Source organism: Pelodiscus sinensis, chromosome 2 (genome assembly GCF_049634645.1).
Source record: "Pelodiscus sinensis isolate JC-2024 chromosome 2, ASM4963464v1, whole genome shotgun sequence".
NCBI classification, from domain to species: Eukaryota; Metazoa; Chordata; order Testudines; family Trionychidae; genus Pelodiscus; species Pelodiscus sinensis.
The window spans coordinates 246605870-246629443 of NC_134712.1; the positions used below are offsets into that span (position 1 = coordinate 246605870).

The 23574-nt window shown below is 43.2% G+C and overlaps 1 protein-coding gene across 1 annotated transcript; it reads right to left on the reverse strand.

Moving 5' to 3' along the window:
• Positions 1–5807: 5807 nt before the first annotated feature.
• GORASP1 (golgi reassembly stacking protein 1) lies at positions 5808–23500 on the reverse strand. Its single transcript, XM_075922850.1, has 9 exons — positions 23337–23500; positions 19061–19141; positions 15421–15624; positions 12128–12214; positions 11717–11847; positions 10772–10919; positions 9631–9778; positions 9052–9207; positions 5808–8007 (listed from the first exon to the last, which is right to left on the reverse strand). Exons 1-9 carry the CDS (start codon positions 23397–23399, stop codon positions 7745–7747), a joined length of 1281 nt encoding a protein of 426 aa, XP_075778965.1. The 5' UTR covers positions 23400–23500; the 3' UTR covers positions 5808–7744.
• Positions 23501–23574: the final 74 nt, after the last annotated feature.

A 23574-nucleotide genomic window follows, 5' to 3' on the forward strand; every position in this document is an offset into this window, starting at 1 on the left:
CCATTCACCTAAGTGGTACTCAACTTAATTGGTTTAACAACCTTCAGGCAGTTAAACCAATCAATTGCATTGAATACCATTTCAGTGACTCAGAGCAGAGTAAGGCAGGGGTCTCCAACCTTTTTAAGGACGAGAACACTTTGAATTTAAGTGCAATCTAAGATCTACCTCAAATCTAAATACCCTTGCCTGCCTCTTTAGTGCCCCTTCTCCCAGGCCCTGCTCCTACTCACTCCATCCTCTCTCCCTTCCTTTCACCAGGCAGGGGCAGAGGGTTGGGGTACAGGCTCTGGTCTTGGGCTAAGGGATTTGGAGTGTGGGAGGGTTCTGAGCTGAACCTATGGCAGGGAGTTGGGGTACAGGAGGGGGTTCAGGCTCAGTAAGGGAGTTTGGGTCTGGGGGGGCTAAGGCAGGGGCTTGGCGTGTACAGGAGGGTACATGATTGGGGCAAGGGTTTGGAGCTGGCTCCAGCTGGGCACTGCTTACTTCAGGTGGCTCCTGGGTGGTGGTGCAGTGGGGCTAAGGCAGGCTCACCCCTGTCCTGGCCTTGCATCACTCTCATAAGCAGCCAGCAAACTCTTTCCATTCCAGTCCCTGTTGTCCCCCTCTCCCGTTCTGTGGAGGTAGACTGAAATCATCTAAAATCATCACCCCTGCTCTGTACCACAGGCAGGAGGCTCCCAGAGGATGGAGGGAAGCTCCCAGGCAAATGGCAGGAGGTGTGCAACAGTGGGGGGAGGGGCAGCTGAAGTACCAGCACTTGATAGCCTCTTAGCCGAGCCAGTCAGAGGCTCCAAGATCTACCAGTAGATCCCCATCTGCTGGTTGGTGACCACTGGCGTAAGGAAATATCCCTGGACATGGAGGGAAAGAAGTTAGAACTCTAGGGAACGCAGAGAAGAAGCAGCGCCCAGATCAGGTAGGTGGGGGTAGGGAGCCAGGTGTCTGGGTGTCTGTTGAGAAGTTTCCAGCCACCCTGGCCTGGGTCTCCCATGGCTGGCATTGGCTGGCCAGGGCAGAGTCCTGGCCAGCTTGCAGCCATGGGGGTCTTGGGTACGGGCTGGGACTGTGCTGGGAGGTGCCACAACAATTCCAAGGATACGTGAGTTAGTAAAGCAAATGCAAGCTCAACCATCCTGTTAATTTGAGTTCAGGTGAAACTGTTTGGTAAGATACTAAATTTTACTTGTTTTTTTGAATGTGTATTATGTTTCTAATATTTTTGCAACACCTGTGTGTGAGACTCCCAGGCCCAGAGCATGGCTCTCTTTTAATTATAATGAATGGAGATTGCCTATCTTCTAGAACTGGACGGGACCTCAAAAGGTCATTGAGTCTAGTCCCCTGCCTTCACAGCAGGACCAAGTACCATCCCTGACAGATTTTTGCCCCAAATTCTTAAATGGCCTCCTCAAGGATTGAACTCACACCCCTAGGTTTATCAGGCTAATTCTCAAACCACTGACCTATCCCTCTCAGGTCCCTGAGTGTGCCTCCCCCCCCGATCCCTGACAGACTCCCAGCCCCTCCAGCTCCTGAGTGTGACTCTCAGGCCCTCTGGGTCTGGAGACCCTGAGTGTGACTCCTCCAGCCTCTGTGTGGGGGGTTTAAGCTGGGGGGGGGGGGGGTGAGCGATTTGGGGATGACATCTTCCCCCCCACCACAACTCAAACATAGTGTTATTATTTTATTAATGTATTTTCAGTTTTTCTATAAAATAATTACTATGAATAAACAAACAGGAGGGGGCACAATTTTATATTCTTGCCTCAGGCACAAAATTAGCTAGTTACAGAATTGTTACCCCCTTTCCTCCCTCCCTCCCCCCCCACCCCATTTTTAATTGCCTTGGCTCATCAAGTCTTTCTGAATTGTCAATATGGGTCCCCATCTGGAAAAGGTTGGGAACCACTGATTTAGACCCTCCTTATGCTTGTCCTGTATCCAAATCAGAGACTCAAAAAACCGAACAGCATCAATGGGGTTTGTTGCAGGAGTAGATTCTTGGGTTAGTGCGTCTACTGGTAAATATTTGCTTAAGGTTAGGCAGCAGGTGGGGAGTGGGGGGTGAGGGGGAAGAGAGGCTGTGTGTAAGTAAGTTCTGGCCTGTTTTCCAAGGCCTGTAAGAGTGAGTGGTCATTTTCCAGTATTAGTTGTAGATTGTCAATGATGCGCGGAAGGGGTTTAAGCTGGTGGCTGTAGGTGATGACCAGTGATATTCTGTTATTTTCCTTGTTGGTCCTGTCTTGAAGTAGATGACTTCTGGGTACTTAGCTGGCTTGTCAATCTGTTTCCTCTTTCCCCCGGGGGGGGGTATTTAAGTTTTAAGAATGCCTGAAAGATTTTGTAGGTATTTGTCTTTGTCTGTGGGATTGGACCAGATCCAGTTGTATCTTAGTGCTTGGCTGTAGACAACAGATCGTGTAATGTGTCCTGGATGGAAGCTAGAGGCATGTAGATAAGAGTTGTGGTTAGTAGGCTTATGGTATTGGGGAAAAGAGGAGTGGAGTGGAGAGGGGGAGGGGGAGAGAGTTATATGACCATCATTTATTTGTACTGTAGTGTTAAGGAAGTGGATCTCTTGTGTGAACTGGTTGACAGAGGGGGTGGACATTGTTGAAATCTGCGGAATTCTTCAAGGGTCTCCTTCCCATGGGTCCATGTGATGAAGATGTCATCAATGTAGTGTAAGTAGAAGATGAATGCCAGGGATGGGCACTGAGGAAATGTTTTTCAAGGTCAGCAAAAAGAAGTTGGCATATTATGAAGCCATGTGGGTATTCATAGCAGTACCACTGACTTAAAGGTATAAAATGTCCCCAAATCAGAAATAATTGTGGGTTAGGACAAAGTCACATAGCTCAGCCACCAGATGTGCTGTAGCATCATGGGGGATAGTGTTCCTGACAGCCTGTAATACATTCTCATATGCGATATTGGTGTAAAGAGCTTCTACATCCATGGTGGTCAGGATGGTGTTTTCAGGCAGATTATTGATGCTCTGTACTTTCCTCAGGAAGTCAGTGGTATCTTGAAGATAGCTAGGAGTGCTGGTAGCATAGTGTCTGAGGAGTCAACATAGCCAGAATGTAAAAGGTGCCAATGCCTAAGATGATGGGACATCCAGGATTTCCAGGTAGCAGATAGGATACTCCTGGTCAGGGCTCTGGGGGGAGGGGTATTTGTGTAGATTTGGTTCTGAGCTGTAGCAGAGAATTTCTTGAGCAGATGGTGTAGTTTCTTTTGGTATTCCTCAGTGGGATCAGAGGAAAGAAGCCTATAGAAACCAGTGCTGATGAATTGTCTGGCAGCCTCCTGTTCGTAACCTGATATAGTCAGATGACTACAGCACCCCCTTTGTCAGTCTCTTTGATTATAATGTGGAAGTTGTTTTTGAGACTGTGGATATCATTGCATTCTGCATGGCTGAGGTTGCGTCACATGATGTTGTTTGTTCAGAATCTCAGCCTTTGCACGTTTGCAGACGCAATCAACGTAGAAGTCCAGACTGGCATTTCAACCATCAAGAGGAGCCCATGTAGAATTCTTCTTGTAGTGTTGGTAGCAGGGATACTGTGGATCAGTGGTGCGTTGGAAATGTTCCTTCAGTCGGAGATGGCAAAAATTGGCTTCCAGGTCACCGCAATACAGAATCATGTGTGGACTAATCTTGTGAAGTGGGTTTTACTCACAAAAGCTCATGATACAATATATTTGTTAGTCTCTATAAGTGTCATAGGACTGCTCATTGTTTTTAAAGTTACAGACTAACACAGCTACCCCCGAGACAGCATATCTAGTGAACCAAAGAGGTTTTGTTTGCACTCCTTTCCCCAATGGTTATTTAAAGATCTTATTAACAACACTAAAACCGAGGCCAATACTTATAGTGCTTGGCTACGTCTACACTGGCATGAATTTCCGAAAATGCTTTTAACGGAAACGTTTTCCGTTAAAAGCATTTTTGGAAAAGCACGTCTAGATTGGCAGGATGCTTTTCCGCAAAAGCACTTTTTGTGGAAAAGCGTCCGTGGCCAATCTAGATGCAGTTTTCCGCAAAAAAGCCCCGATCGCCTTTTTCACAATTGGGCTTTTTTGCGGGAAACAGTACTATGCTGTCTACACTGGCCCTTTTGCACAAAAGTCTTTCGGAAAAAGACTTTTGCCCAAACGGGAGCAGCATAGTTTTTCCGGAAAAGCACTGATGATTTTACATGAGATCGTCAGTGCTTTTCCAGAAATTCAAGCGGCCAGTGTAGACAGCTGGCAAGTTTTTCTGGAAAAGATGATGATTTTCCGGAAAAACTTGCCAGTCTAGACACAGCCCTTATGTATTACTAGCTAATATGTGATGTACATGATCTACTCAATACACAATGTTGTTACCATCTTACATGACGCAAGTTCACCTAGTCGCTGTTTCACTTCCTTACACATACCTCACTGCCATCAGCACAAAACAGAAGACTCATTTGAGTGTCTACAATTTAAATACATAGAGTAGGTGTGAGGAAAGAAGGAAGATGCTTTCCTCCACTGACACAGATCTTTGTCTTTGCTTCTACAAGCAAAGATTATTAAGCTTAGATTTCCTTTCCCCTCCCCTTGTCCTCATGCACTGGCACTGTACAATTACATATTCTAAGATATTGCAGCAGAATAATATTTCAGAAGTTTAAATTTGGACAACCGAAACACTGGACAAAATTCACATGAATGTCTTCCCCATCTCCTTTTTAAATAACACTGGCTTTTGCTTCTTCAGGCTTAGGACACAGAACTATACTTTAACAGAATTCCCATTTTTTCTGTCTTAATAATGAGTTCTAAAACAGACACCACACCACGAATTACTATGAATTTGAAAATGCATTCCAAGCAAATGATCAAAACTGTAGCCCCAGCTCGCTGCAGTCTGCCTAGATTGGATTAATTTCACAAATCCTCCTAAAACACTGCTATGCAGAAAGAGTTACCCATACTAATTTAGCAACACAACGCATTTGAACAAATCAGTGACATGAAACTTAGATATTTATAAAGTTTTTATAAGAATATGAAAAAGTCATTAACAAAAACAGGAGAAAATAAGGGAATATTTTAGACTGCTTAAAATGTGCATGATAGCACATTTAAGTCACCAACCACGTCAGGAATCATACTTCTATTTTAGCATTCATATGAGAGCCATTCTCCGTTAGTGCTTCTATGAACTTAAAAAAACCCCAGAACATTAAAACACTCCATTGTTCTTTGGCCCAGCCAACAAGGTAGGGGAATATACTCATGAATGTGTGTGGTGTTTGCTTATCCATGTCATTCAATATCTGGAAGGAACTGCTGTAAGTCCTTAATTTAATTGCTACGGGAGCAGGTGATCAAGGTTTCCCTGAAGTATAATTCCAGTGCAGAGCCCCACATGCCTCCACACTTAAGAGGCCTGCTGCTGCAGATGGCCATCAAAACTCCCAACAGCTAAACAGGAACTAAGATGGTGGGAGAAGGGACTTAGGGGTGAGAGTGAAAGGATACTAGGAGTAGGAGTATGATGTCTGGGGATAGACCATAAGGAGTAGCTGAAGGTTTGAAGGACCTTAACTCCTCACCACTCAGTTAACTGAACTTCCATTAGCTTAAGAAAAAAACCACCCCCCGAACAAAACCACAACTCCCTCTCTACTCCACACCTGCTAGTGAGAAGAATACTTACTTGCCTACCTAAATTTTCCTTTACTCAAGATAGCAGGTTCTTTCATCATGCCCTGGAAACAAAAGGACTGAACAAGAAAAATAAATTAACCAGTAGCTTAAGTTCTATGATCTTTACTTTATAAATGTTGATTATTCACTCAAGTGGGCTCTCATGTTGCAAATACAGTATTCTGATTATATAATGTAGTGAGAAGCAAATTCAGCAATTACACAATGCATGTCAAATTATAACTGCAAATAGGTTAAATGCAAATCCTCTGTACTTAATGCTTAATATAGTCTTCACTAGAAAGGGTAAAAAATAGGTTGGCCATCTTGTTAATATAGAAACCATAGGTACTGTAAAAATAAAGTTTAAATCAGAAATTGCACTGTGATCTAAGAGCTCTGCGGAGGATGCTCATCTGATTCGAGTTATCATAGCTCCACTGTGTCTATGACAACCTACACCAGCTCTGAATCTGCTTTCAAGTGTTGTGGCTTCATTTATGATGTTTTGCTAAATCATGATTACTACATGTGAGGACTATAGACAAAACCCTATGACTAAGACAGCCTGGCTCAAAGACATCCTAAATATCTGATGTAGGATGGTGAAAAAGTGCGAGTTAACATTTTCCATTGCTACAAATTGTTTTCCAGCTAGGATGCATTTTAGACTTCACATATACGTTCTAGATCTTTCTCTTCACCTCTATGGGATTTACATCAGCATAAATGACCACAGTGAAGTTATTCCTGCATAAGAGGAGGACTGAAACCACTCCACTGTACTTAAAATATTAAGGAAGTTACCGCCTGAATAATGAGAAGGAGCCCATATTGGTAGCATGACAACTGGCTGAACAATAATAGCAAATATTCATAAAATAAGTGTTTAAAAGTACAGGAAGTGTTTGAAAACAAAACAAAGAAAATCTATAAAAGCAATAGAGATTACTCAACATGTCGTATTTTATGGTTGTAAATCTATATACTTATAAAAAATAATTAAGAAATGGGAAAATACACAATAGATCAATAAAAGCAAGTACCAAGGCTAGTCACTGTCAACCCATTACCTCTAACAGAACACTCCTGACCATTTAAAATCCAGACTCAACCCATGTGCTTCATCATAAAACCATAGTCTGAAACATTGAGCAGAAATCAAATTAGTTAATTTTTAACTCAACCACATTTCCCTTACAACTTTTTCATTTAAAAAAGTTCCTTGTAAAAGACCACCATGCAAACTAATGAACAATCTACTAAAAGCCAATGCAGCAGTTCTTTATCACCCAGAATATGTTGCACTTTCCAATGTACAGTATTTTCCTTCATCTTTTTTTAAAAAAATAACTTTATAGCAACCAGTAAATTCACTCCCATTGATTCCCTAAATGAAAGGCAATGGAACACTTAATCGGTTCCAAACCAAGTTAAATAAAGTTTGCATAACTTTCATGTGCATTAAGAAATTTGGATAAGATAAAGTTACTTTTGGAACTATATGATCTAAAAATAGGATGTGTGCGTTCAGAAAAATTGTATTAAGCTGTAAAAAATGTTTTCAGCAAAGTCAAAATTAAGAATAGCGTTTTTCTTAAATGCTGTAAAAGATCAGGGAAATTGCCATTAAAACGTAGCTTATTCTTCACGTAATGAAAATTATGCTATATATTTGGATGAACTTAAACAATTGTAATAACGCTTATTAATAGAGGAAAAACAAAGTGAGTTTTTCCAGGCTCCAGCAAATGGTTCAATTTTTAAAAATTGATAATTTTGAAAGGACAAATAGATGCATGATCAATAGACTAATCTGAGTTTGAATAATATTTAAATAAAGTTCCATCTATCAAACAATGCTGCAGAGAGATAAGAGAAGTACTGTGCATGTGACCTATATACTCTTTACAGCATTGCCTATGCTAACAAAACAGAATAGCTGCAATTATCTTTTGAGATCAAAAAGTCAACATTCAAGATGTAGCATGACAGCATATGGCAGACTGCAGACTGATGATATAAGGAAGTGTTCTTTTGAGGGCTAGTCTTGTATAGCTTCTTTCAGTTCATTTATCTTTTCATCACTGCCAGGTTTCAATGGGTTAGCAGGTGGCGAGCCCTCAAGTAGTGCAGTTTCTTGAGCATCAGAATCTGTTCTTAGTGTTGCTTTTGAAGAAATATCGTTAGGAAGAGCAAAAGTTGGTAAAGGGGACAGTGAAGGCATTAAGTGGTCCAACTCGGGCTGTTTTACTAAGCTCTCTGCGTATGTGGTTAGATCTGCAGGGACTGAAGCCATGGCATGCTCTGAGAAAATAAGAGTTTAAGTTAAACAAACCAAAACTTGTCAGTAGAGTCCAATTTTGTGGCTGTATTTCTATAGGGCAAGCTTGGAAGCAGTGCAACTGATGAACTATTCTAACACATAGCAATACAAGTGAGCTCCTGGTCTATGACTAGAACTGCTGGGCACTAAGAGCATACACAAGAATTACGTAATGATTCTGCTAAACCTTTATCATCACCCTTCAGAAATGGCCTTACACATTCAGATGCTGAGCTTCCTCAAACTCCCATTAAGGACAAATGAGCTGTGAATGCTGTTACTTATAAAATTCAAACCCTCAGAAGATTTAGAATGATAAAAACATGCTAAATTAAATGTTTTAGTTTACTTTAACATTTTAGCCTCACTATAAGGGCCTAATTTTGTTTTTTTAGCTCAAATCCAGCATTTATTCTTTGAATGCTCCCTGCCCCTCTTAAAAAAGGAACATGTCTTTCTACCAAGAAATTTTCCTTCAAAATAAAAAGTGCAATACTTTTGAATATTTTAGTTAGATTTTCTGTCCTTATAAATGGATAGCAACCTTGCTAAAACAACAGTTTTCCATCTCTGCAAAAGATGGACTGAGTTACATGAAAATACCCCTTGCAGCAAAGATTTACAAGAGGTATATGTTAATTCTTGCATCAGGAGAACTTAGGCACTTGAAGGGGAATCCTTATGTTTACCAGACTCTAAAAGTAGAGCAAACCATCTTTCCTATTAAAAAAAACAAAAATAAAAAATATCTTATGACACTGACCTTATCAAATTTGGAATCCATTGGCTTTAACTAACTCATTCATTCTTGGCTACTATTTAGGTTACCTTTTAAATCTTAAATTTAAACAAACTCTGATATTAACTGTGCCTTCTGCATGATTTGTCAGCAAGGAGGAGGTTTTCCTAAGAATAATGTACATGTCCCCACAAAACATGACTCTGTAGTTCAGTCATGAATCCCATAATCTCCTGCGTAATAACCAATTCCAAGCCAAAAAGCTAATAATTTTAAACAAACTTACCAGAATAAGTAGTAATTCCATTGTTGGGTATTAAACTTTCAGTCCCTGACAATGAGTCTGTAGCTGACATGTTGAAGAGGGTAGAGGAAGACAAGTTAGGCATTTTTGTTAAGTCAGCAGTTTCAGGAAATGAAACACCAGATGCACGTAAAAAACCTGAAGGAAGAATCAAAAGGTACAGGGTTTTTTTTTAAACTTAGTAAGAAACTCTCTCTAGACTGTCAGGAAAAAGGACACCCAGATTCTTAGAATCCGTGGATTTCCCCGCCCTGTCCCCTTTACCCTTCCAAGTAATTGCAAGCATTACATCTATTACAGCACCTAGAAAGAAGGCACCATTCTGATACAGGGCTTGTTCCAAAGTCAGTGTAGAAACTCCCATTGATTTCACTGGGCTTTGGATTGGGTCCCTAATCAACATCTGCATGTTAAAATTCTGCCAGATTTCAAAGGAGAACATCAAGGGCCACTCTTAACCTAAATTAAAAAATGGCGGACTGGAGGACAGGAGAAGTAAGAATTAAATAGCACTCATTAATTTAACAGTATATTCTGAAGAGGAATAACTGAAGTGCTCACCTGGATCCATAACTCTCTGGACAGGAGGAGGAGGAGGGAGACGTGCATTTTCCATTGCATAAATATTCATTCCTTGATCTGTGGATTCATCCAAGTTCATAACCTCGTCAGAGCTGTCCCTTTGGGAATTAGGTGCCAGCAATGGAGCCTAAAATAACAGAGAAGTATCCTGTTTGTACTATCTCTGGTCAACCTGCCAAAGGCCTATCACTGTATTTGCTCTACCCTACTGGTACAAAAACAAAATTCAGAAGGGCAGCTTGAACATCCCAGATGATCTAAATGCTGAGTCACAAACAAAGGGAAGAGAGAGCTTCCAACATACCCAAAGCCATAAAGGGCAATAAATAATCGCAATCAGCACCTTTGATTGGGAAATGATTCAGAAATCATCTAAAAGCAAGTGTATTCTCTGGAGAATAGGTATAATATATACCACACAAGAAACATTTCTAAGTAAGTGGGCCGACTCTTCTGACATAATGGTCAAGAGGAGGCCCATATGCAGGACATTCACCTCTGTTAGATGGAATAAAGGCACACACATCTGGAGATGTTTACACACACTCTTGCTACATTTCAAAGGTGGAAGCACCGCCAGTTTCCCTGCTGCCCTGCCCCCGGAGATGGTTTTTAAGCTGGCTCCCATCACTTCCTGCTCCACCCCCCTTCCTGCACCTCTCTGATAGGGGAGGGAGGAGGGGAGCAACTAGTCAAGTCACCAGTCGACTGTCTGATAAGCAGGGCTCGACAAACAATGCAATCTACTCGCCCGTGGTGAGTAGACTGCAAACCGGAAGAGCCGGGTTCGGGCGATCTGCGCATGTGCAGATCGCTGGACAGCGCGGCTGGTGAGCGGGGCTCGCCATGGTTCGGCGAGCCCTGCCGATAAGCATATGCTTATTGGATAGTCACGTGAATCCAAGAGGATCTCAGTTTGCAATTTTGAGTGACAAAAGGTCCAGCTCAGTGACATATCCTCAGTTACTATGTCTTCCCATTCTAGCAGGATCACCTCTCATTTGGCTTGACCTTCACCAAGTCCACTTTTACTCATGTCCTTATCTCATGGAACCTAGTCTGTGGGAGAGTCATAAAAACCAAGAAATAGCCTACAGATAAGAACACATTTCTTATGTACCTCTATGTAGCCATTTGTCGATGGCACAGGGGAACTGTCTGCTGATGGCAAAGGTGAAGGTGATCTGATTTCTTCTTGCTTCTTCATTGGTATAACAGGCTGCGTTGGAATTCTGTGCAAATAGCCATATCCAATGCCACATCCTAAACTGCATGAGAATTGCAAAGTAAAGGGAACTGGATAGGTTACAGCGGACTGTGTTTCAAGTTAGGTATCGCTAAATAGAAGAAATTTAGTAAATTTATATTCCTTAGTCTATGGGAAGAAATATGGCATTGTAGGAATTGTAGTCATGACTAAGGCCAGATCTACACTACACATTTACATAGGTGTCGCTGCACTGCCGTAGCACATTTGCACCAGTGGGAGAGAATTCTCTTCTTGGCTTAATAGCTCCACCTCCATAAGAAACAATAGCTATGTCAGCAGGAGATGATCTCCAACTGACATAGCTCTGTCTACATGGGCAGTTGAAGTTGGACTGACTACATCACGGAGGGATGTGGATTTTTCACTCCCCTGAGCGATGTACTTATGCAACGTAGACCCAACCTCACTGCAATAATACTGATGCCAGGATGCAGTTCAGCATTAGCCTTGTGTGACCCAAAAACCTCAAGAGCTTCATTTTCTCCACCATTACAATGTAGGAACTGAAAGCAGGAAAAACTCCAAATTAATTCCAAAAGTCCACTTCTGCTACTGCTGAAGTCAATGGAAATGTTATCATTGGCTTCAATGGGAGCAGGATTAGAGCTGCTGTGTGCCAAATTTATGCTCCACAGCTGCTCTCCATTATTTAAAATCTCAGAGAAGAGAAACTGTATGTGAAAAAGTTGAAGAAAAGACTCAATTGAAAAGTTATAACTACTGGTGATGTTCTTTTACAAAGACCTTTCCAAAATAGACCTTATAATTAGGCAAAGACTAATCACAAATCAATACCTTCCTTCTCCACCCCAGGCTCCATTAGGTGTTACTAATACTTCTCGGCAGGAATCGGTTTCCGTGTTATAGACCATCAACTTCAATGGCTTCCCCTCATGGGATTCAATCAGTGAGAAGAAATCCTCTGACTAATCAAAAATAGATAGGGTGTTAGCTCTTACAACAGGTTATTTTATCCCCAGCTCCCACTTTACATATATAAACAGTTCTCAATGAAGGGAGAGATCACACTTAGTCATCGTTAATCCTTTGGAGTAGTAAATTGCTGGCAGCACTGCCGCATTGAAGCATCCTCTCCTCTTCTCTCCCTTTTGCTGCTTCTTTCTGATAGTTGACTAATGTTCACATTCCAAATATGCACAAAGAACTGCCATAGTTAGATTCAAAGAAAGGAAAAATATGCTCTACCTCCTGAAGGATCTGATCTGATCCAACAATGTAGTCTGTGTGCGGCTGCAGACCAGCTAAAGCTGCAGGGGAAGCAGGTTCTACATCCTATAAAAGAACAATACAGGTCGCCCATATTTACAGTTGAATAAACCGTCCAACAATTAAAGAGTGAAAAATTTAACTTAGGAAAAAATGTAAGGTTCACGTTGAGATTAGAAAAATGTCTGGGGATACTGCATTTAAGTACAGTTCTTGTATTCAAAGTTCATAAAGGAAAACCAAACAAATTTCAGCAGTTCACAACCTAATCCTTGTTTTAATCCAAGTGCAATCTCTCTCTAGCCCTCAGACATCTCAGCAAGAGAAGTCTCAGATTACAGGGTGAAATTAGCTTTTGCAGGTGACCCTTCCTAGATTCTTTTGGCCTACTCCCTACACCAGTGGTCACCAAGTAGTCAATCGGTTTCTACTGGTAGATCTTGGAGTCTCTGACAGGTGATCCTGACTGGTTTGGCCAAGAGACTATCAAGTGCTGGCACTTCAGCTGTCCCTCCCCCAACTGCTGCACATCTCCCGCCCTCTGCCTTGGAGCTGTCCCCTCAGGAGCCTCCTACTTGCTGTGCAGGGGAGGGAGAGAAGGGTGCTGATGTCAAGGTGCCCCTCCTCCCACCCTGTATCCTAACTCCACAGCGCAGAGAAGGGGCACAACAGGACTTGGGATGGAGTTTGCTGGCTTCTTTTGGGAGTGGTGCAGCGCCAGGGCAGGGGTGAGCCTGACTTAGCCCCACTGCACCACCACCCAGGAGCCACCTGAGGTAAGCAGTGTCCACTGGAGCCCACATCTTGAACCCCTACCCCAACTGTGAACCCCCTCCTGCACCCCAGGCTTCTGCCCTAGCTCCAAGCATCCCTGCATCCAAATACCCTCCCAGAGCCTATACCTAGAACCCCCTCTGGCACCCCAACTGCCTGCCCCAAGATCAGCTCAGAGCCCCTCACACATGCCAAATCCCTTAATCCAAGAACAGAGTCTGCACCCTGACCCTCTTCCCCAGCCTAGGGAAAGTGAGGGAGAATGGGGAAGGAAGGGAGGATGGAGTGAGCAGGGCCTCAGAGAAGGAGTGCAAAGGAGGCAAAGCAAGGGTATTTGGGGGGTTTGAGGTAGATCTTAGATTGCACTTACATTCAAAAAGTGACCTTATGCTTAAAAAGGCTGGAGACCACTACCCTACACCAATACTGACATTTACTTTACAAGTAAAGCTGTTCTGTGGGACGGTTAACCATATAGTTTAACTGCTTAACATTTTAAACCAGTTGCCACTGTATTCCATGGTGTGACCTCTTTAAGAAAACAGGAATTCAATGGTACAGGGGCTAGCTGGTGTTAATCAGGTAACTAGCTCCTTAAAAGGATAAAACCCAGCTGTTAGATAACTCCTAGGAGAAAAGGGACTGGAGAGGGAATTACAGGGGAGTATCAAGTCAGAAGAGAGGTACCTTGCAGTGGGAACCAGGGGCAACTAGTGGGCTAGGGAAACCTGCCTGAATTACAGCCCAGCCCTAGGAAGAAGGGCTGAGGAGCCCCAGAACCAAGGAGAAGTATGTGTGTCCATGATCAAGGGAGGCTCCATGGAATCAGACCATAAGAATTGCTGTACTGAGTCAGACCATCTTGACTAGTAGCCATTGATGGATCTGTCCTCCACAATATTGTCTAATACTTTTTTGAATCCCAGTTATAATTTTCGCCATCACAACATCTCATGGCAATGAGCTCCACAGGTTAACTATGCTTTGTGAAAAATAATAGAGCAAGGTTCTGGATTCTGATGGCCTGGGCGGCAAAGCCTGCTTGCTTCATAGCACAGACCCACGAAAGGGCTGTAGAATCCCTTAATCAAGAGTAAAGTTATGAGTCCAGGAGCCCAGGCAGGTGGAGTCCAGTAGAAAATACTCTCCACAAAGGCAGGGGATAAATAGGACCGGTAGAGCTCCCTGGCTCAGAGGAAACAGAAAGGACACTAGGAACAAGGGTGAATTGGAGCTGAAGCTGCCTGGTGCCCAAGTAAAGCTCCCTCCTCCTTGCAGGGAATGGTTTTCCTGCCCCATGAAACTTTCGCATCAAGACAAAAAAGAGACCTAATTTTTTTCCATGGGGGCCGTGGGGAACGTGTGAGTGAGTGAGTGAGAGAGAGAGAGAGAGAGAGAATGAATAACCAGTAGCATGGTGGTCAGGGCACTCACATGAGATATGGGAGACCAACATCCTGATCTGAATCAGGCACAATCTGTCTCTCCCCAATCCCAGAGGAGTGCCCTGACCACCAGTCTATTCTGGGGTGCATCTAGTTCTCTTGCTGTGGTTTTAACCAAAAATTCCATCCTGAATCTGAGGAAGTTTCCTAGTGACAGATTAATAAAGCTGACATGTTCCAGTTTCAACAAATCAGCTTTTTTTTATGAAGAATAGTTGAGCTAAAAAATTCCTACTCTGGTTTAAACATTATCTGCTCTAGCTTCCCCATCTGGATTTTCCCAACCAGACTCCCTTCTCTTCTAACTTTCCCAGACAGAACTCCACCAGCCAAATTCAAAACTGATTTTACTCTGAATCCATAAATACTTAAGATAAGCCTATTAAGGCTTAAAATAAATACGCACAAAAAAGAGAAATACGTAGGAGGTATTTCACACATCAATAACATTTGGGAACTGGGCATTAAGGTACCAAGTTTGTATGCTAATGCAGGGATAGGGAACCTTTTTTGAGTGTGTGTGTGTGTGTGGGGGGGGGGGGGGTCACAGACCCATAGAAAAAAATCAGTCGGGGGCTGCACTCAAGTGAGAAGTGGGAAAAAAAACCCTCACTGTAGCCCCCAACTGAGAAGGAGACAGACACTTCTCACATTTCCCTTGCACACCAGAGCCTAGGGGGCCCAACCTTGCAGGCGTAGATTTTGTACGCTCCAGCCCCCAGGGAGGTAGCAGGGGGGCTAGAGCACCAACACAGTCTCCCCAGTGCTGGGGGGTCTTGAGCCTCAGGGGCCAGACCCAGGCAAGCCGAGGACTGTATCCGGCCTCTGGATCTGAGATTCCCCACCCTGTATGAGTGCACAATCCATTCCACTTAGGAATGGAAGTGCCTAGGTACCTGTATTGGTCTACCATGGAGCACTGGGCATGCGCACACCTAAAGTAAAATGGACATGAATAACACATCTCAAAGAACAAAGGACAGAACACATTAGTAACGATTTTCACTAAGCTAAAGTACACCACATGAGAACACCAAAGTTTCTCTTGCTCACCAAAACATGCCACACATGTTCACTGGCTCCTTGGAAACTGCAGAACCTCACACTGGCTCCGAGAAGTCCTTGCCCTCCCCACATGTTGCTAGGGATCACTTCTACTTCACGCACTTTCATCGTTTTGATATTGTATACCTCCAGTTTCACTGCCTTCTCAGCATTTGCCTTCAGCAGATCTTTCAACATGGTGTTTTCTTTATTCTGTGAAACAGAGAAAAGGCAAGATTTGTTTCTGACAGTGTCTAGCTGGATCTAGAATCCAAAAACATCAACAAAGTCAGAATTGCAATACTTAGAACCAACTGAGAAAAGGACCTAACTTCTACCTTCTATAACAACCTGACCAGCACTACTTCTTTTGGATGCATGATCTAATGAAACCAATTCTAATCCTGGATACTGTCATTCCCTTCTCACTTCCATCAGTGTCACTTCTGCCACCCTCTTCTCTTGTAATGCTGTTATAACAATTTTAGTCAATTATATTAATTTTGCACTATGAACACACGACAGTAAATCGCAATACTTTATATAGTCACTTTGATCCTTTTCATTATCTCACTAATGCAACAATTTTGGACATAAAATTCTTAGAAGAAATTAGTAGTGACTAGTTATAACTTAGCTGAATGTTTACTATAGAAGAATAGATGGGAATTTTAGGACAGTTTTTTAGAAATATCTACCAGTATTTCATTACAGTATTTCCACATGGTTAATGCTGTGCCTGGCCTCTCAATATAAGCAGTCATTGTACTGACAATTTCCAGTGAGAGAGACAGTCTGATGCAAGACAAATCTTTTTTTTTTTTAAATCAGCCTTTGTCTGAACATGAGAAAGCAGAAAATCTTTAAAATTGTGAGGGATTTTTTATTTAAACTTATTTGTTGATTTTAATTGCAAAACTGATTTTAAAAATAGAATTTGCCTTACAACAACTATGAAAGTCTCCTCTTGTCTCAGGCATTCAACCAGTCCCTTAATGAGACTGAGCATATGGCAGATTCCCACTTGTTAATGATTCATTATCATGTTCATATTTAATCAAGTGTTGACATTTGTGTAAATAAATGTCAAGTTCTAACAGCCTAAAAACCCTTTGGGACTAATCTTGTGCCAGAAAAACAGATATAGGAAATGCCAGAGGATACTCTACTAGTCAAGAGGCATAGGAAGATGGGCAAGATAGGATGCAACCTGGGGAAGATTTTTAAATATTATTTTAACTGTTATGTAGGCTTCAGTTCACAATGCAGGGCCACTATTAAGACCAGTTTACTATAGAATGTGGCAGCCTGAGAGCAGGGGGCTGTCGAACACTAGTGGAAGGCAGATACACGGGAAGCTGGGTATGCAGTTTTATGTTCCCATTATAGGCTGCCAGAGACTGTGGCCCAGCAGTTCAACACTTGAAGCCCATTTGCCATCAGCCTGAAGGGAAGGCTAATCAGAACACCTGAGGCCAGTTAAGGCTGATGAATGCACCATAAATAACCCTCCCTCAGGCAAGGGAAGGAAGGAGTGGAGGGATGGATGGACCAGAGGAGAAGTGAAGGAGAACAGAGTAGCCCAGCACATGAGACTGACCCAAGACAGCTTGCAACAAAGCCTAACCCAAGGCACTGGGAGGAGGTACTCAGGAGGGGTTGGGGAAGTGGTCTATGGGGCAAGAGCCAGGCCTCAGAACCCACTTGGGTCTTCTTTCTCTCCCCCCCCCCCCCCCCATAAGGCCCTGGGCCAGAACTTGAAGCAAGTGGGTGGGACCGGGTTCCCCCCAACCCCTTCCTGGCTGGTGAGCTGCCTGCAAGAAACAGGAGAGGCTCTGTGGCCTAATGTAGGGGCTAACCTCCCATACCCTGGACTTGCCTATAATGAAAAGGGCTCGGAAAGTGGGATACTCTTGCCTTCGTGGCAGGGTTAGAGACACCATGAGCCTTTGAGGCACATGAAGAAAACCCTGCCAAGAAGCACAGAACCTAGGGGCTTAGCCCCAACTGGCCACAAGAGGTAACAGTGACTTCAGGGACTTATAGTACAACGAACTACAGCTCCATCTTATAAAGATCCCTGGCTGAAGTCCTTAGTAGATACCAAGTAAGTGCACCATGGACTCTGAGCCTTATAAAAGAGGGAAGGGAAACAAAAGTAGGAGGCTCTCCTGAGAAGTTGTCACTATTTTTGAAGTATTTGATAGCCTGATCCAAGTCCCATTAAAGTCAAAGGAAAGGGTCCCATGATTTCAACAGAAGTTAGATCAGGCCTTGACTAGGTTTGCCTCATGTAGACTAAGACTAGACCAGTGGTACGAATACCCTTAAGAGTACTTGAGAGAAGTCTGGGGGGTATATCAACACAACTGAATTTTGCAGAAAACTGAAGTTTTGTTTTAAGTTATACAGCGCTTTATTATTTTTTGTACTTTTTAATACCCAAAAATGTCACTGCCTGCCCGGCTACGATTAAGTTGTTTAAACAAATGTGTTGCAATGGTAGAAAACAATTTTGTGTCTGAAAACTGTAGGTACTGGGGGTACTTATTTTTTTAAAGGAGTACTTTATTTAAAAAAGATTGAGAAACACTGGACTAGACTAAGGCCTAGGTTTGCCTCATGTAGTTTTTCATTTAATCAAATCCCATTTAATTGGTTAACCAGTTAGACTTAATGCTTAACCAGATAACCGACCAAGGTGGAAGGCGGGGCAAGCGGGCTGGAGCAGCCCCTTCTCCCATACTGCCAAGGACAGGAGCTGCTCCAGCCCGCTTGCCTGGGCCAGGCCCTCCTCAGACAAGGGCTGCTTTGGATGTGCTGGAGCACCCCCTGCCTGAGTCCCCACTAGTTAACCATTTACATCCCTAGTTTTCATTTAAAACAAAAAAAACACAGACAAAATAATTTAGACAATCACCCTGTTCCTCTTCTGTTCTCAAATCTAGCAAAAATACACAAACTTTTTCACTTGTTGTTCTTCTGCTCTAATGAGGATTGCTCAGTGGAGGAACAGTGGTAACTCCTTCAACATCAGAAGCATGTTCATTTACTTCCAAGTGTAGGGGTGGGGAACCTTGTTTGGGTTGGGGGCCACTGACCCTCAGAAAAATCAGTCAGGGGCCACACACAAGTGAGAAGCCCCTGACTGAGAAGGAGAAAGATACTCCCCACATTCCTCTTGCACACCATGTACATCTAGACTACATCCCTCTTTCAACACAGGGATGTAAAATTAGACACTTCAAAATTGCAAATGAAGCCAGGATTTGCATTTCCCATGCGTCATTTGCATAATCGTGTTATGGTGCTCTTTCGAAAAAGCACTATTTCGAAAGTGAAACCACAGTCTAAACATGGTTCTTTCGAAAATAAAAGCCTTGGTTTAGAGGATCTTTCAAAAAAGAATAAAAGCTGAGGACGGAATCAGCATCCAGACCAAGCAATAACTTCACTCACAGCAGATCCCTCTAGGTTAGGGCTTAGGTACACTGGCAAGAAGGTATAGGGAAGCTTGTGTGGTTGCCATTCTGACTAAAGAGAGCATCAATCCTCCAGAGTGAAGTAGGCCACACTTTTCAAGAGCACTAAATGAAAGTAAAAACTATTACATTACTTTATTAACAATGACTTGTCTTTAGCCACTTACTAGCCTGGTGTGTCCTATTGTGATGATAAAGTCAAAGAAAGGTTCCAACCCAGCCTGCTGAGCTGGAGAGTTTTCTTGAACCTGCAAAATTACACAGTTAATTTACAAGAAGAAAAATCTAAAATAAACATCAAGTCACAGTTCTGTAAATACTGGAATCAAGAACAAAGCATATTCAGGATTGAACCAAATGAGAGTCTTTAGGTGGCCTTGGAAGTGTTCCCAAAATTCTGAATTCCCTTTCCTCGATTGTCAGAACCATGAAACATTTACGGGGCCCTCTGTGGAGCAGTCCTGGTAGACAGCGGGTGTCAAGTAAGCCTCAGTAGGTGAGACACATGTATTTTCTGCAACGTTAATGCCTTTGAAGCTGACAAAACGCAGGTATATTCTGGCAGCATTCTTCTCTGATGCACGCTTTAAATCAAGGAAATGAGAAGACAGACCAGATACTTTCCAGCCCAATAGATAACTATTCCCAAACGTACCTGGTACTATCTGCTCTTTGCTGTTAAGAAGAACTGAATACAGTGATATATACACACTACTAAATGAATCCAGCTCTTTGGCCTATGCTGAGCAGGTCAACCAAGATGATCAAGATTCCTTTTGATCTTAATGGCTATGAACGAAAATTACCTTTTTGTAGTACTGATAGCTGCACTCACGTAGTGCATAGGACAACGGCATGTTAAGAACTGCAGAACTGACAATGATGCACTTAAGTACTGCTAGCTGTGTGTGGTACTTTCCAGTTGAGCAGCATGTCAGACAAAACAGAAACTCTGGCCTAAAACTTACAAACAAGGCCCTGATTTTGCAACCAGCTCCCTGTATCCTGCAGAGACTCACTGAAAGCAAAGGAGCTCCCCACAGGGGTTTGTCTGCATAGAGAAGGTTGCAAGGTCAGCACCTAAGGGCTACTCCTCTAGTCATTGAAGGAGACTCTTAAGATCTAATAGCAAGTATACAGAAGTGCTGCAAAGGAGAATGAGTAGTGCATGGTCACTGAACACTTTGCAGAATAGGTTGATGGTCAGTAGGTTTTTTGCAATTAGTAGTTTGTATTTAAAAAAAAAAATCTCCCTCTCTCATGTCATTTTCATTCAGTTTCTGGATGGGTAAGAGAACTCTCACAGTTTACATGGCAGGTTAGATTAGAAATAAATAGAGATGGTAGCCGACACAAGTGCCCAAAGAAGACAATGCATTGCTGTGTGCTATATTAAAGAAAGCATGAAATAAGTCACTGTGTTGATTTTCAACATCTGCATGTGAGAAAACAGGTTTATAATAAAGGGTATATAATACTTATCAAAATGCAGTTCAGACAAAGATACACAAGAGCACAAATTGACATTAAACTGCATCAAAACATAGACTATACAGGTATCACATATTGAATTGGAAAAACTATTTCCACGTAGATAAGATGTCTGATTAATTAAAGGTAAAAATGCAGTGTCAGACCAAAGTTGCCAGTTTATAAATGAACAGAAACGTAAGAGACATAAGTCTCCTTGAGTGTGAGGTCACAATTCTCCTGGAACAAAAATAACCCCCACTTCCTTACTTTACATTAAGGCTTGTGAAACCATAACTACTTCCTACTAGTAGGGTTACCATTACCATATCTGAACTTTCAAAAAAGAGAACACTTCCTCTCAGGAGCATATCAATATCTACCAACTCCTCATACCACAGCTAGTCTCTTAGGAATCTACCTCTGTAACCGCTTTGCCAACTCTGTCCACATATCCGTACAAGCAACATCATCACAAGACCTAACCACGTAAGCCACATCATCAGGAGCTCATACAACTACACATCCATTAATGTGATATGTCATCAAGTGCCAGCAATGCCCCACTGCATGTATATTGGCCACACTGGACAGTTTCTGTGCCAAAGAATAAGTGGACACAAATCAGACATCAGAAATGGTAATGCACATAAGTCTGTAGGGGAACATTTTAACCTCCGTGGACATTCCATAATGGATTTAAAAGTAGCCATTCTTCTACAAAAGAACTTTATCACCAAATTACACATGGGGCTACATCTACACTGGCCCCTTTTCCGAAAGGGGCATGCTAATTTCACAGGTCGCAATAGGGAAATCCGCGGGGATTTAAATATCCCCCGCGGCATTTAAATAAAAATGTCCACCGCTTTTTTCCGGCTTTTAGAAAAGCCGGAAAAGACCGTCTACACTGGCCCCGATCCTCCGGAAAAAAGCCCTTTTCTGGAGGATCTCTTTGAAGTAGGAATAAGAGATCCTCCAGAAAAGGGCTTTTTTCCGGAGGATCGGGGCCAGTGTAGACGGTCTTTTCCGGCTTTTCTAAAAGCCGGAAAAAAGCGGCGGACATTTTTATTTAAATGCCGCGGGGGATATTTAAATCCCCCGCGGATTTCCCTATTGTGACCTGTGAAATTAGCATGCCCCTTTTGGAAAAGGGGCCAGTGTAGACGTAGCCATGGAGATTGCTCAAAGTGAATTCATTTACAAGTTGGACACAAGGGAGGTTAAAATGTGTTTAAGTAACCATGTAACTGCTGAAAAGTTACACAACCAGCTCCCACATGTCCTTACCCCTGATGCAGAGGCAGCAGTGCAGGGGGATTGGGGCAGGTGGCTTCCCCGGGAGCCAATGCATGCAGGAGCTGCCTTAAAAGCTGGCTCCCCACACATACCAGCTCCTGCCTCCTCACCTTTCCAGTGTAGCAGGAACCTGCATGTAACTGTAACATTAACTTATAAGACCAAGCTCATCAGTTAACCGTGTACCCGGTTGCACTTTCACATTTCTATTTAATGCCATCAACTTGGGCTTGAATAAAGCTATTAACTGGTTAACACATTACGAATGCAATTTCCAACACCTCTGTTATCTGCATTTACACATCAAAAACTATAAATTGGACACATCCAGCCTGACTCAATTAGCATCATTAACATTGTTCCTACAACAGACAGGTTAGCTTATGCTATTATATATATTCTGGATTCTGTAATTTTCAGTCCAATTCATCTAATGAAGTGGGGTTTTTTCCATGAAAGCTCATGACCTAACATATTTGTTAGCAGAAGTGAAAGTAATCAGGTGTGTCCTGGTGCACAATTCCAACAAGAGCTGCTTGAGCTGTCATAAAAGCCAGCAGGGGAGCTATTTAAAGAGCTGGCCGAGACCCAGGTTGCAATAGGACCATACCTGCAAGAAATGTTAAATTGTTTTCATTTCTGTTTGTTAGTCTCTAAACCAGTGCCACAGGACTGCTTGTTTTTAAAGTTACAGATTAACACAGCTACTCCTCTGAGACTAAGTACACTGTGATTCATGTGTATGCAAACACCCCTGTATTTAAAAAAATAAAAATACAAAGTATTTACTTGCCTACTTTGTTAAGGCTAAGGCTGTGCCCAAACACCCTCATACGCTGGTCACTCACTAACACCATCTATTATTTGTAAAGATTCCTCTTCTTCATTTGCTCTTGATCATAAAACAACATTTTACATTCTGCTGTATTTGTTTCTTGCAGTAGGGACTGCTTTTGTCTCCTTTATAAGGGAGAGCACTTTGTTAGTGATTAGACTGTGAAAACAGCCACATGGGGTCAGCCAAAGGTTCATCTAGCTCCGTGTCCTGTCTTCTGACATGCCATGTGCCCCAGAAGGAATTAACAGAACAGGAAAGTGATTAATGACACTCATGTCTTAGGATGTCCTAATCTTAGGACACTCATGAGATTAGGATGCTGAGAACCATGCAATGCCCCATATCAAGAGGGACTGAATAGAGATACACTTGTGTTACTCCATTCAGGAATGTGATTCCGGGGACAAGGCCTGCCTGGACTCCCTGACCGTACAAGAAAAAGGCAAAGACGATTGCATATAGATCGGTGATGGGCTGGCCTAAAACGGCGCCCTCTTCCTGTGGATACCGCACAGCTCCTGTTCCTGGGACAGAGGAACAGCTGACTGGATGTAGCGAGGCCAGTCGCAGCAAGACCCGCCTCCGTACGGCCGTAGTTACAAGACAGGTGCGGTGTTATGGACGTTCAGGCCAAACCCCTCCTTTAGCAAACCTGCGTCAGGCCGAGGGAGCCGGCTGCTACGCTCTCCCTCGGGGCGCTTTGGGAGCAGGGGGCGGGTGGGAAGACCCGGGGGCAACGCAGCAAATGCTCAACACGCAGGGTCAGTCTGGCCGCGTTTAATGCGCAGGAGCCTTCGGGAGCGGGAACCCCCCCGCGAGCCGCTCCCGCTCCTTACCCCGTGCACGTGGAAGCCCTCGGCGCCCCCGTTGGGAAGCTCAGTGCTAGAACCCAGCCCCATCGCCGCGCTGCGGGGCCGCCCGCCACCTCAGCCCTGCCAGCACCACAGACCCGAGCAAGCGAGCGCCGAAGCGGCCGGAGCGACTGCTTCCGCCTGGGCAAAAAGGTGGGGTTTTGCTCCGGCCGCGGATAGGCCACGCCAGCATCACGTGACGGAGGGCGCGCATAGCAACGGG